The sequence below is a fragment of the Ictalurus punctatus genome, chromosome 14, assembly GCF_001660625.3.
Source record: "Ictalurus punctatus breed USDA103 chromosome 14, Coco_2.0, whole genome shotgun sequence".
In the NCBI taxonomy this organism is placed as follows: Eukaryota; Metazoa; Chordata; class Actinopteri; order Siluriformes; family Ictaluridae; genus Ictalurus; species Ictalurus punctatus.
In genome coordinates this window covers 10150086-10165085 of record NC_030429.2, presented here as the reverse complement: position 1 = coordinate 10165085, position 15000 = coordinate 10150086, and the positions used below count along the sequence as shown (strand labels likewise).

At 37.4% G+C, this 15000-nt stretch overlaps 1 protein-coding gene across 1 annotated transcript; it reads left to right on the top strand.

Annotated features, from left to right (window-relative positions):
• The first annotated feature begins 803 nt into the window (after positions 1-803).
• On the top strand, positions 804-13600 carry tcof1 (treacle ribosome biogenesis factor 1). Its single transcript, XM_017486174.3, has 8 exons — positions 804-1048; positions 4309-4364; positions 4491-4543; positions 9649-9716; positions 9810-9993; positions 10916-12463; positions 12583-12656; positions 13158-13600. Exons 1-8 carry the CDS (start codon positions 932-934, stop codon positions 13215-13217), a joined length of 2160 nt encoding a protein of 719 aa, XP_017341663.1. The 5' UTR covers positions 804-931; the 3' UTR covers positions 13218-13600.
• Positions 13601-15000: the final 1400 nt, after the last annotated feature.

Genomic DNA, 15000 nt, shown 5'->3' with positions numbered 1-15000 from the left:
ATCTTAAAAACCTTTCAAACTGAAGGTCTATGATTAAATGTTTGAAATGGGTGTTGTAGACAAAAATATAATTATTCCAACATATTAATTTCTTTCATTAGAAAACTAACATTTTATTTACACAATTTTTTTTAGTGTGCAAAAGTTTTAGGCTCAATACCTTGCTATAGATTTTTATTTTATGACTTCTACATTATCGAGTCAGTACAAAAATCATTTTAGATTCCCAAACATTAGTTTTCCAACACAAAATTAAATGCAACAGGAAAATGTTTGTATGTCAGTAAAGAAAGCAGTGTCTCTTACATATTATGTAAGAGACACTTTTCAGGCAAAAAAAAACCAAACCAAACAAACAAACTAAAAAAACACACAATGAAGGCTGCTGGATTTTGCCGCAAAAATAAAAAGCAAGTGTGAAAGTCAAAATCTCCAGAAGAACCGTGACTGGTTCTGAAAGATGCTCAGTAAAACTTACAGCTCATTACCTTATAAAACTGCACTAATTCTACCTGAGACTACTTTTTTTTTTATTTAAAGCAAAGGGTCATCACACTAAATATTGACTTAGCTTCATTTACTACTGTTTACTGTTCTTTATAGTATTTTTTAAATGTATAAACATTTAATTTAATTATTGTGAAGGCATCTTTGCTCTACCGCTTTTCTTTGCACGTGCCTAAAACTTTTGCACAGTACTGTATATAAACACATCCTGTAGTGTAGACCCATAGCTCAGTATGCACAAAACATATGCACGTATTACAAACACGAGAAACTACATTTCCCACAATGCAACACGAACGCGTGACGTTACTAGTTCAAAGGAGAAATCAAGCATGGTGGTGGTGGTAGGAGGAAGCTAACAGCACAACACAAATGCAACAAAGTTCAAAAAAGAAAAGAACTTTGTTGGTTTTTGGAGGAAAGGATGACTTCGAAGGACCCTGGCGTTTCTGAGCATGCGCTAACTGAGTTGATTTATCGGCATTTAAAGGAGAATGGATTCAAGAAAGCCGCCAGCGCGCTCAAAAAGCATGCACCTCAGGTTAAGCACGTTTACTTTCAGCATCTCTGTGTATTAATAACTCCACTGACGCTTTCAAGCTGCATTGGAACCTATAACAGTGTAGCAGTAAACCCAGCAGGCAGGAGGACTCTCTGTGTGTTTGTGTGTGTGTGTGTGTGTGTGTGTGTAAAACGGTACTCATAATGTAGCTTACAGCTTGTTAGACCTGGAGAATACCCCCCTGTCCTGCGCATGTGAGTGTTGCTGCTCGAACACACCTAAATGAGCAACGCTATAGTGATGTTGAAGTGGGTGTGTTAGAGCAGGGTCAGGAACAGAGTTGGAATCCTGTGCTGTAGTTAAGGTGCTGTTCTTCAAAAAACAGCTAAAGTCCCACCTCTTCCCTGAGCTTGTAACTAACCTCGGAAACGTCAACCCCCACATTATCTTTAAAAAGAAATAAATAAATAAACCTAACTCTGGCCCTTACACCTCTACTCTGCGCACTTTGCTTCTCTAGAACTCAATTCTAAATTTTGTATGGTAGCACTACTTTGTATTTCTTCATTTGTAAGTTGCTTTGGATCAAAGCGTCTGCTAAATGAATAAAAGTAAATAACTAAGATGACTACAACCTAACTTCCTGTCCTAGATTAACACTCCAGTTTCTATAGTTCTCTTTTATTGATTTATTATGAAGTTCAGGCAGAGCATTCGGTAGTAGATTTAAGTATGTTTTGTTTTTGATGCTGTAAATGTTATATATATTTCAGATTTACACTGGATTTGAATGTAAACTGTTTTTAATAACGCTTGCTAACATCTGGCCAAATGAAAATTAGGGCTGAGTCTGGATTATTAAAAGTACAGTTGATAGGCTACTGTTTATTAATGCTCACTGTCACTGAGAAATAAATTAGTGAATAAAAATAACTGACCTTCTAATTTTCCATGTCCTGTATGTTATATCATTTGTTAATAGCAGTCTTTATATTTTACGGAAAGACACACTACAGGTGAATAGGGTTTTTTTTTTTTTTTTTTTTTTTTTTTTTTTTTTAAACAACAGATATGACTCAGTTTCCAATATTTTTATTTTTTTTTTGCATTTGAACATTATCAGAAATGTACATAATTTTAAGCAAACGAGGCTTCATCTAGTTAAACAGGTGTACATTTACATTGTAAACAAAAGCAAAATCTAGCCTTTAGATGAAGATGCCTGAAAAAGTTTATTTCACTCTGACGAAAAAAACAGACCAGTTTGTTGGAAAATAGTTTTTTATGTTTAACCAGTCCGAATCCACAAATTCCAAATGTTTTTTAATGCCTCTTCCACCAAGTGGCTGAGGCATTGTTTTTGTGTCGTCCATCCATCCGTCCGAGATAATCGTTTTCAAGAACGAGTGGTTGAAGGTCTATAGGATTTACATGGACTGATCGTTGTAACCAGCAGGTGAACTCATTAGATTTTGGATTTGAGTCAAACAGGGTCAGTACTTTCCTTCGATACTTCCTTCACGTTTGAAGTCTATTTTAAGGGTATTTCTGGCATGCAAATTAAGAAAGGATAGACTTGTTGGTGGCAGAGGCATCATGCAGCTGAAAGTTGATGTGTGTATCATAATGAGACATAAATTAAAATGTATATCAGAACGTTTTTCAGGTTATTATATGACATGCCGTGATTGTGGGCAGAGCTTAAAGGTATCATCATTGCTGCAAAGTTAAAGATATTGCACTGGATATAAATGGATCTAAAATTCAAGACAGTTGCAGTTTATCAAAAACAATCTATAAAATGATTTCGACAAGACCATAATTAATGTTTCTACCTGTTTTGTTTTGCCTTAAAGGCACTGACTTTAGTGACAGTGCAACATGCTGCCATATACAAATCTCTCATTTTGATTTACTTCCAATCGTATACCTAATTTCTCATTTCAGCATTGTACTCTTAGCAGTATACATTATATCCTGACAAGACTGTTTCTGTATGGAGTGTTTCTGTCCTGTAGTAACTGAAGGCATACTTTAGAAATACATTGACTTGGAATATTGCCATGCTGGTTTTTATATCTGTATATATCATTTTGGCACTGAAATGAGCTCCGCCCCCAGCCAGAATATCAATGCTTAGCTCACCTTCTTTTTCTTAAAATGAAACTCGCAGGGCAAATGTAGTTTCAGCACAGGGTGTGGCATCAGTATTGGCACAGAGAGGTTTTGTGATGTTATATTAAAAATAATCTTCTAACATGGTATGTTGCACTTTCATGTCGTGTAGCACTAAATACTGAAAATTGAAACAAAGATTCTGAAAAATGTGTGGTAGATCCATCATTCAAGGCTACGTCTGTGTCTCTGTGTGTCACGCTCAATACATTCACATGGATAACAATAATCCGATATTAAGATGACACTCTGATTTAAGAAATTAGCATGTAAACAGCGATTATTGATGACCTTAATCCGACTAAAGTCATACTCGAAGTAAACACAAATCAAATTAAGACATGTGGAGTATTCCTGTTTTAGTCGTATTATCGAAGTGCATTACAGACATGTAAACACCTTAATCACACTATTAACATCGTGTGGGAGTTTTCACCGCATTTTGCAATAGGACACGTACACACACGGCAGCGCTCAACCGTTTAACGGCAAACAAGAGAGCACGGCTGCGTCCCAAACCGCGTACTTACTATATAGTAGGTGAAAGACGTATGTACATGCATCAGACGCAGCCCGTGACTTCAAGCAGTCATCTGTTTGCACGTACAGCATGACAAATAATTACCTGCACTTGAAGCTTTTGTAAAATTAAAAATGTAACACCCAAAACTGTATACGGTGCCATAACGAAGACCAACTGTATGTCGATACGTGAAATTCTGGAGGGAACGTCGGACGGCGTGACGTGGGGACGTAATGACGTGTGACATTAATCGATCTCTGTTCTATAACATGTAAAACAGGAACATGAAAGGAATAGTCTAAAAGCGACTCATGTAAACACCTTATTCACAATATTGTCTTATTCAGAATAAGGTCAATAATTAGATTACTGCTGTCCATGTAAACATAGTCACTGAGTTGGAGTTGTGTTCTCTTTATTGGAAAATTCATATTTCTACACAATCGAATTAATAAGATCAAAACAGAATCTGTGCAGTGGATTAAAGCTGGACGTCATCTGTATTTAATCAGTTATTATCATCTGAATCGTTTTGGTTTAATCTATGATGTAGAATGACTTCTAACCACTGACTAAATTCAATTCTCTGCTAATGTTGTAGGTAGATACTACGGATGTGAAGGTGTCACTGGATGATATATTCAAGCAATGGATGAGGTAAGAGATTGACTGAGTGCAGTGATGTTAAGTCCTAGTCTCCACACAGAGCATATGGGCTGGGATTGGAACTGAATCCTGTGAAGTGCTTGTGTTAGAAAATTAATAACCTTTTATCTTTTGCAGTGAGGAACGGGAAAAGAAGAGTGTTGAGCGAAAAGCTCAGAAGAAAAGTTCAGGTAAATTGTATGAAATGTTTACATTTAAATGGATTTATTTTAGAGACACTTTGAACAAAGCTACTTGCAAAATATGCGGAATTCAACAAAGACTAATTTATCCACCAGTGTGCCAAAATGAGATACCCGTAGGAAGAACAGAGAGAACCACAACGATGTGGTTCTCGACACAAGACTACACATATTGTGCTGCATGGTGTATTTGGCAGGGGTGCAATGATGCAGCATATTGTTTCATTCATCAACATCAAACAATACACTCAAGTAGGCTATTCATACTCTGAAAAAGTAGCTTCCTCTTTGTCTCAAATTGGAATAGGCTACAGGGTTTTAAACAAAAGTACAGCGAAAAAAACACTTGACATTATTATGTCTTGTGGGTTTTCTATTGATTATATAAATACTAAGGATCCATGTTTTTCTGATCACAAGCCCATTGTGTTCACACTTTATCTAGTCACTACTCCGGTTGTATCTCAATGCAAATTGATTTTTTGAACGTTATTTCTCATGATGTCGAGGCATCCACTGATATCTGTGAGAAATGCTTTCAAGTTTTTCATTGAAAAAATGTAAAATAATCTATTTAAATTCATCCACCCCACTCTCTCTGACACTCCGCCTTACTGCTCAGCTGCCACAGCTAGCTTGAACCAATTTCAACAGGTTTCTTTTGAATTGAGGAACATAGTTATTAGGGATGCACCGAAATGAAAATTCTTGGCCGAAGCCGAAACCGAATATAATGGAAAAACTTGGCCGAAAACCGAACACGTTTTTTCGCATTTTGTCCCATTTATTTTTGGCATTTTTTTCACCATTGCATAAATTAAATAGTCAAAATGTGCTTTTTACTATTTTGTCTTGTTTTTCAAAGAAAAAATTTTCAAAATATTTATTTAACACTGAACATTTTTTTTCATTCCAGCAGGCATAGGCTACCAACAAGGCACAGTATAACTTGAGTTATATTGAGTAAAATAATAAATGAGTAAAATAAAAATATTTTGATGTGGTCATCTTTGAGCCCCCCTTGAATAGCCTATATTAGGCCTATAACTGACTGCTGAACGAATGGAACACTCTGTAGCCTACAACAAAAAGGTGCATTAAAAAGTGCATTGACAAGAGTGCAAAAAATGGTTCTATTTGGTTCTATATGGCTGATTATCCTGGGGATATATACCGTTCGTGTCCCTGTACACCTCGCAGAGTATTGTAGTATATATAGTATAGATAGATATGTTGTTAATATTATGGTCCTTGATGGATTTAGTTAGTTTAAACTATACATTAATACATTTAGTCCCCGCTGGTTTTCCGCCCCCAGTCCATAGTACTAGTTCATGTTTCTTGTGTTGTGTTTTGACGCAGTTTTCTGTGACCGCGACTTTGATTCCCTTTGCCTGTCTTGACTACGTTTTTGTGGATTACGATTTGGATTTGTCCGCCTGCCCTTAAATAAATACGTCTTTACCTGCTTCCGTACTCTACTCCCTTACGTCTCGCGACGTGACAGAATACTCCGGAACAGAAACAAAACAAACGTGCATGTGTCCACAGTAAACATCCGAAGAGCTCGTGACGTAGGTCGTGACATTTGCGCGTCTCACTCTGGTTGCTAGTCTATTTGGTCTCGTCATCAAACACGTCATTGTTCAGTCAAATTTATTCGCCCTTTTCACTTATTCACTTATGCACCGAATGTTCGGCAACCGAATTATTCGGCCGAAAATAGGAAAAAAAAAAAGCATTTTCGGTGTTCGGCCGAATAATTCGGTTGCCGAACATTCGGTGCATCCTTAATAGTTATGCTTATGAAACCCATAACTTAACCCCCATGATGTTGTCCCTCCCCATTTATAAAGGATACTTTTGATACAATTGGTCCTAACATTCAAGTTATTATTAGTTCTTGCTTACCCGCCGGTACTGTCCCTGTGGGTTTTAAGCACGCAGTTGTCCAGCTTTTGCTCAAAAAACACAACAATGATGTGAAGTGTCTTAAATAACTATCTCTAAATTGCCATTTGTTTCGAACTTAATGGAGATAGTTGTCCTGTCACAATTGCTACCATTCCTGAATATGACCAAGACCCTTTCAATCAGGTTTCAAAGCCCTTCACAGCACTGAAATGACTTCTAAAGTACTATTAAAGCTGACAAATGATCTGTTACTTGCGGTAGACTAATGCAGTTTTGATTTTATTAGACCTTAGTGCTGCCTTTGATACGGTGGATCCTTTTGACATGCCTCAAACACTGGTTTAGCATAAATGGTACAACACGTCTCTGGTTCAACTCTTAAGCCTCTGGTATACTTCGTTTTACGTGTATGCTAGAGTATACTTCGTTTTACGTGCACGCTAGAGTATGCACACAGTTGTACGCATAGCCTTTCAAAGTATACACTATTTGACATGTACGCGTTCATTGGCGGTCGACGCATGCACATTACGACAACTTGCACTACCCCTCCTGGCCTACAGGAGTCAGTACAGAGCAGTAAAGAAAGTCTTCTGGTGTGAAGGACAACAACGAAGAAGAATCACAACACGAAGAACAATGCTCGGGCAATCCCTCGCCATGATTAGCACCCATAAACAAATCCTTATAATCTTTAAGGCTGAATTATATAAATGCGAGTACTTTCTAACCTGCACTTGTTGTCTCTTCCACTTATTCAGTTTTTTTCTTCGACTACCTTGAGAATCAACAGCCCTGGGTCACTGCTGACAACTTGTGGAACAACTAAATAGTGCAAAAGAATTAAATGCGCATGTGCGAAATACACAAAGTTTTTCTCCTATGGAGTACCTCAGGGGTCCATCCTGGGGCCAGTTCTCGTCTGTTTGTACATGCTCATGCTTAGTAACATTTTTGGGAAATATAACATCTCCTTTCACTTCTATGCTGATGATTCACAGCTGTTTATCTCATTAAAATCTAGGGATTCCCTACAGATGATCCTGGACTGTCTTGAGGACATTAAAGACTAGTTGGCAAATAATTTTCAACAGCTTAACAGAGACAAAACTGTAATCATCTTTGGTCCTTCCAAGTCCAGAGCTGCCTTGCCAGCAAGTTAGGCCACCTCATCCCTTATGTAAAGTTGCATGCCAAAAACCTGGGTGTTACCTTTGATTATGAGCTCTGCCATGACAATAAATCAGTTCTGTTATTACAAATTGCTAACAACAGTTCAAATCATTTCTGTCTTTCCATGATCTAGGAAAAGTAATTCATGCCTTTATTACATCACAACTGGACTACTGCAATTCCCCATACTTTGGTCTTCCCCGGTCCTTACTAACATGCTTGCAGATGGTCCAGGATGCAGCTGCAAGACTGTTGACTGGTACTAAACAGTGTGATCACATTACTTCAGTTCTGGCCTCCCTTCACTGGCTCTCTGTCCATTTTAGATTTCGGTTTAAGATCCTGCTGATTATTTTCATGACTCTTAATGGGTAGGCCCCATCGTACATCACAGACCTTCTCCATTTGCATTCAACTCTTATGTCTCGTAGATCTGCCAACAAAGTTCTCTTACATGTCCCACGGTCACATCTCAAACTAAAGGGTGACCGAGCCATTGCAGTCGCTGCTCCACGCCTGTGGGACCAGTTGCACTTGACATTAAAAGTGTTCATTTCTGCTTTTAAATCTAGGCCAAAGAGAAACATTTATTTTATGGCCTTCTTGGCCCACTAATCTTTCAGTCCGATACGTTTGTAACTCTTTGCTTGTCCCCTGCTGTATGCCAGTCATTGTTGCTGCTGGTATGTGTCAGTTTTTGATGGTATGTGTCTCTATGTATTTTTTATAATATGTTTATTTCGATGGTTCCAATGGTGCAGATGTTGAACACCTGCTAATCAGCACTTCTGGTTTCCACTATAGATACTGTCTCTCAGTTATTTGATATCCTGTATCTTTGACTTGTGTGGAATTAATTGCAGAGTGAGAAAGGAAGACGATTCACAGAAATATGAAAATGTCTCCAGAGAACTTGACTCAAGACATATTTAATTTAATATCATTTAATAAAATATATGTGACTCTGTGTAAGTTAGGCTGTGTATGTGAAATACTGGTAAAACTGTGGAGTTGCTCTAAAGCACTTGCAAAGCAATTTCTGGCACAATATCCCTGGCAACATTAAGGAAATTCTTGGGGTGCCCCCCCCCCTTTAATTTCTGTTCTTTTCTTTTTTAAAATTTATATATATATCACTGCACATTCAAAAACAAGAGCTGGCAAACAAAGGACTTTCAAATGATTTTAAGCTTTGTAAACAATAATGACCAGTATTTGAAATATCTGCAGCACACATCTGCAGCAACAAAATAATTAAGAATTTCATCTGATTTTGATCAAAGAGTGACGATGAAAATAAGTCGTCAATAGACTAAAAAACTTCAGATGTTCATAAAACAAGACAAAGTGCTAGTTTCGAGAAATGAACCATAAATGATTGTTGAAGACGAGAAATAAAATGTTGCCTTTATTATAGGAATTAGATAATTGTATGATTTAGTCAGCTTGGCAAACTAGCAGCTGCATCAGATATCCTTCACATTAACGAGTGGGATTAAAGATCCTTTCTTAAATGGAAAAAGTAGGACGCTAACATAATGAAAACTGAAATTATTTGTGGGCTCTTGATCTGCTTAGCACGACTTTCAATTTCTTATTTTGAGTGTTCCATCACCTCCTTGTGTGATTTACATCTTTGTTTTTGTTCCCCTCAAGTAGGAAAATACCACTGTGTTTGATTTATTGTCATTGTTTGTGATATTGTGCTGATGTGAAACCTACTAAAAAAAAAACATTTATCATAATAGAAGCCCATTTCTCCAGTGACCTTACTTTTATTATTGTTAGTACTACTGACATAACAAGAACCTTATCTTAGGGAGTTTTTCCTCGCCAACGTTGCCAATGGCTTGCTCAATTGGGTTAAATTCACACATTTAAAATCTGTATCCCATGTTTATATGTTTCTGTAAAGCTGCTTTGAGACAATGACCATTCTAAAAAGCGCTATACAAATAAAATTGAATTGAATTATCCCTCCTTATCTCTGTTTTTCTTTTATGCAGTGCCTAAACCAGAGTCAGCCAAGAAATCAGGACGCACCGTCAGCCCTGAGAAGAAGGTGAAATCCGAGGTATGATAGCTACACCGATATTTATAGGATGCCCAGTTTTGTAAGTAGTTACACATGACAAAATGGTCACCTTTACCCTGACCTCCTTTTTAGATTCCAGCTGCAGCCAGACATCAGAAAAGGAAAAAGACTGAAACCAAGACACACAAGCGTACCAGTACGGTAGAAGGCCAAACATCAGAACTTAGCTCTAAAACTCCAACAACAGGAGAAGACTCCGACTCAGACTCCAGTCTGGATGTTGAGAAATGGAAGAGACTGGCCATTAAGCTATCAGGTTCGAGAGAAAGGAAGCATATTATAGACTTAGTGTTCGCGTTGTAGTGTTTTTTTTTCTGATCGAACATCAGAATGGGGGGAAATGTGATGTGGAAACACTGACAAAACCGAGCAGAGTAAAGTGCAGCATGCACTTATGATTTGTCCACTCCTGTTTGATATTGTGTTTCATGCACTCATTGATCATTTCATCGTGACCATTTTACCTGCCACATAGAGGAAATATACTGCCCTCTGTTGCCATACAGTGTGTCAGCTCACCTCCAACCTGTACAGCATCAGAGAGGGACCACCACAAATGACAGCATCACCAATGGTAGACCATTCTCAGCACCGAAATGACACTAGCATGGTGATGACATTATGATGTGTGTGGTACTGGTACAAGTGTATCAGGAACATGTATGTAGTATTGCTATAGTTTCACTCCTGCCAGAACCGAACACACTTCCAAGACAGTGTTGTGCTGTGAATCGTATACCAAATAATATCAGGTCAGTGGTGGTCCTTTCCATAGATTGATAAACTACAACAGTTAGTAATTAACTTTATGTGGACCTATATGGTATTTTTACTTGATACCTAGTTTATTACTTATCAGTGAATGAATGTAGCCGGACAGTATCAGTTCTTTCACACCAAAAGCCTGTAAATACAGGCATTTGCACTGTCTGGCACTTTGTTGCTTATTCTAAGTGCAACACAGTGTTTCAGGTTGAACTATATTTAATTCCTAAATTACATTAAATCTGTCTGTGATGAGAGGAATGACAATAAAGCCTACTTGTCGTGACAGGTGCGTGACAGAAGCTTTGGTTAGTCAGCCGAGGACTTCTATCCTGGACAGATGTAAGATTGGATGCTAGCTGCATATGATCATCACTATGAAATTGTAATTTTTTTACTTCCTTTGTTGCCAGATGCTGACATTGCAAAGATGGATGCTTTTACGAACGTTAGCACATCTACCGCGAAATCCAGGAAGAAGCAAAAGCCAGCACAACCTAAAAAAAAACAAGAACAAACAACAGGAAACGGCAAACCTTTACCCAAGAAGACTAGAGCTAAACCCGCCACCAGCCCCACAAAAACTGACAACGTTGGAACTCCTTTAAAGCCAACAGCTTTTAGCATTTACGATTTGGACAAAGTTAAAATGCCATCTAATGAAGCCATCTTTGCTGAAACTGACATCAAGAGTCCTGAAATTAAAATGGCTACCAGTCTTTCAGATCAGGTTGTGACCCCTAAGACAGGTGTAAGTAATGGATTCTCAGAGAGTGACAGAATTAAGGTTAAACGCAAAAAAAAGCATAGCATCTCAGACTCTGATAACGTCGAAACTCCAAGTAAAAAGGCTGAGACTGAGAATACAGATGATATCTCAGAACCTAAACCAACTGATACTCCCTGTAAGAAAAAAACAAAGAAAGATGTTAAAGTTTCGAAACTTGTCATTTTAGAAACTCCTTCATGGGTTACTGATCCTGAGGATGCCATTCAAAAATTACGATGTAGTTCAGATGAACTGTCTGAATCTAACAGTTCAAAACAATCTGAATGCGTTGTACCTTCTAAAACGGATGAGACTAAAGCTAAGAAGGATAAATCTAAAAAGGTTAAACTTGTGGAGTCTGTAGGTGTTGATACCTCCATAAAAGTCGTCACTGAGGATGCCACTGGTTCTCTAGCATCAGGCCAGTCAGAAATAAATCAGGTTTTAGATTTTAACCCAGCTGAGACTCCCTGTAAGAAAGCGAAATCTAAGAAATCTAAGAAATCCAAAGAACTTCAAGAACCTGGAGATGTGGCTGTGCCTTCTGGAGAATGTCAGATAAAGGATCAGACTGAGACTCTGTTACCATCAGTTGAAGAAGAGAAAAATGTTGTGGGGTCTGAACCGGTTGAGAAACAATCTAAGAAAGCTAAGAAAAGCTTATTGGAGACAAATGAGACTGAAACCCCATCTACGAAAATGGAAACCCCAGCCACTACCAGCATCTTAGAACCTCTCAGTTCAGAGATGACACCTAAAAAGTCTAAAACCAAGAAAAGGTCAGAAGTCAATCAGGCTGTTGTGGATGTCGGGGAAGGTGAGGCCACGAAAAGCAGTTCTTCAAAATCAGATCATACTGTTACCCCATTAAAAAAGAGTAAAAGAAAGAGAACTGAGAGCTCTGGAGAAAACGTGACTTCTTCAGTAACTGAACATGTGTCCAAGTCATCACCTGAATGTGACAATTCAGCAGTGGACAATAGCCTTGTAGCTGCTGGAAACAGTACCGAAAATCAAGTCCAAGAAAGTGTTTCAGCAGTGGAGGAGGAAGGAGCTCCAGAGCCGAAGAAGAGAAAGAAAAAGAAAAAAGAGAAAAAGAAAAACGAGAGCTGTGAAAATGTTGAAGAGATTCCACCAACACCACCAGCAGAGGAGTTTGCAGAATCCCTGCCAAGCAGTGAGAAGAAAAAAAGTAAGACTTAAGTTCTAGTTATTTAATTTAAAACATTGCTGCTAATGTCCTAGTAAATAAAAATAAATGTCCTTTTATTAAATACCTCTCTGTATGTCTGTTTGATTCATGATGTGCAGAGAAGAAAAAAGCTAGAGATGAGGAAATACCATCCATATCCACTCCTGATCCTGAAGAACTCTCCCCAAAAAAGGTAAGTCATGCATGAGTGAACAATGGTGAGTTTTCTGAACAGTGTGAATTCTTTTCTCTGCCTTGTTTCCAAAACGTCTCAAGAAAACAGTTAAGCTCTGATTGAATAATCTTATAGCTTTCTACCAGACAGTGTAGCTTGCTTGTGTGTGTATGTGTGTGTGTGTGTGTGTGTGTATATATATTTCCCAGTACATAACTCTACCAGTTAAAATATTGAGTGAAATACTGAGCATAAGACACACTGAGTTTAGTGAAAACACAGAGAGGTTTTAGTGTAAACTTGATCAATGTTAGAAAAGAGACAGCAGAAACAGAGATGCATTTTCTGTCACTGAAATGCAAACGTACGGCACTAGGTAGGCTGCTATGTTATATCCTATGCAGGGTGCAGAAAATCACATCTGTAGGATTTTCTTTTGTATACAGTTGATCTCTATTCTGGCTCCAATAGTGAGAACGCTCCAGTAATAATCAACATTGTGTTCTCTTCATTACTCAGAAAAAGAAATCTTCAAAGGAGAAGGAGTACGCTGACGTGTCAGAACAGGGACTCATTTAAAAACAAAGAGCTGATCCAGCCTGGATATAAGATGGACATAAAAAAAAATTATGTTAAAATGAAATCTCGTAAATGCCATCTTACATTTGTTTATGGTGTCTGTCTGTAACATGTCTGTTAATTGTTTGCGGAGAGGACAAGCTTGTCGAGATTTTAATTATTTCATGTACTTTTTTATGTTTTATTTTAAAATACCGTTTATTATGTACATGTCTTTTTAATACGTGAGATGCAGGTCCTGTCAGGTATCGATGCTGTTTGTTTATAGAAGAGTAATCATGGAAGTATTAAAGCAGTCCTTTAATGATTCAGAACTAGACTCTTAAATACAAATGACCTGTAATCTCTCTACATTTTTATAAATATAAGTTTCTACTTGTAAACATGTTTGCTTGTGTGGTTTGATTTGTGCTGATTTAAGAGTAATCATCCTAAATCTTTACAGTAGGTTTTTTGTCGAAAATCTTTCTGATTTGTGCCAAAAAAAAAACAAAAAAACAGTTCTCCATGTCTTCCACCAGTGTGAATCTCTAGTTATTTAAAAGGATTTGTAATATGAGGGAGCAGTTTGTGTGCATTTCTGATGCAGGCAACTTTATCTATCACACACCTAAGTACTTGGGTGCTACAAGAAAGCAATTGTTCATTACAAAACTCAAGAATGCACACCATGTAATTTATTCCTCAGATGATAAATAAAGAAGAGCTGCACACTTAGATCAGGATTTTGCTTATAGTACAGTAAATTTCAGAGAGTAACTGCAGTGTAGTTCTGTAATAAATGTATAGGTAGTAAATATGGCGGAGTACACACACACATACTTCAAGTTAGGTCTTGTCCACACTGTCAATTTAATGATAGGAAGTTTGAAAGAAAAATAAAAAAGATCATACATTCAGTCTGTATGTGTAAAACCCTTTACACATTCCTTTACAAGAGCAGGGAATTACTATGCAAAGAATAAAACAGTTAGGTGAGTGCTGTTATAGGACAAAAATCAATTCCTGATTGGTGTGATGTGGCCCTGCAGTAAGTGGAGTTACCCTTACCAGCATTTAAATTTAAAATAATTTTTAAAAAAAATCGTTTATACTTCTTGTACTACAACATTGGCCACAGCTAGCATTTTTTTTTTTTTTTTAATTGATGAACAACCTTTTTAAAATGTTTATATTTACCCTTAATATTCTTCGATACAAATTGGTTCCTTTTACCACTTAAGTTCTGGAAAACATGCTGACTTACAAAGTCCTGACACTGGAGACTGCTTCCATAAATACTGAATAAACGTCCTCACATAAAACTTCACCACATCAAGGTGATGTATTTTTCGTTGTTGAATAACGCATTCTAAAAGAGAAATGTTTTATTAGTCTTAGATTATGTGAAGCAGTTGCTGTACAAGTCTCATAAAAGAACAACGAGCTGTTCTTATAGAAACGATAGCTTGTTAGCACGAGCGAATTAATATAAACCTGTGATTTGAATTACAGCCAGCACTACTGCCAGAGCTACTTTTGTAGAAAATTAGTTAACATCTTCTGACCAATCGCCTTCAAGAATTCAACAGCAATGCGATATAACGTATTTTAATGTATGGTTATATGCTATTTTTAAGGCATCATACAGTCATACTGAAAACATCAGTTATGAAGTGATACATGAGTTTTATTACGCTGTTTTTCAGGTTTAGTGTTCATTAGTGCTGGCGACAGCATGACACAGTGTCAAACTAGAAAAATCACTCATCATGGTAGAAAATGAGCTAGGATAGAGGAAGCG

What these genes read in the sequence shown, in the direction of transcription:
- tcof1 (XM_017486174.3), top strand. Translation starts at nt 932, where the DNA reads ATGACTTCGAAGGACCCTGGCGTTTCTGAGCATGCGCTAACTGAGTTG. An exon ending in TCAAAAAGCATGCACCTCAG is followed by an intron (nt 1,049 to 4,308) that starts GTTAAGCACGTT and finishes CTAATGTTGTAG; the next exon opens with GTAGATACTACGGATGTGAA. An exon ending in AGCTCAGAAGAAAAGTTCAG is followed by an intron (nt 4,544 to 9,648) that starts GTAAATTGTATG and finishes TCTTTTATGCAG; the next exon opens with TGCCTAAACCAGAGTCAGCC.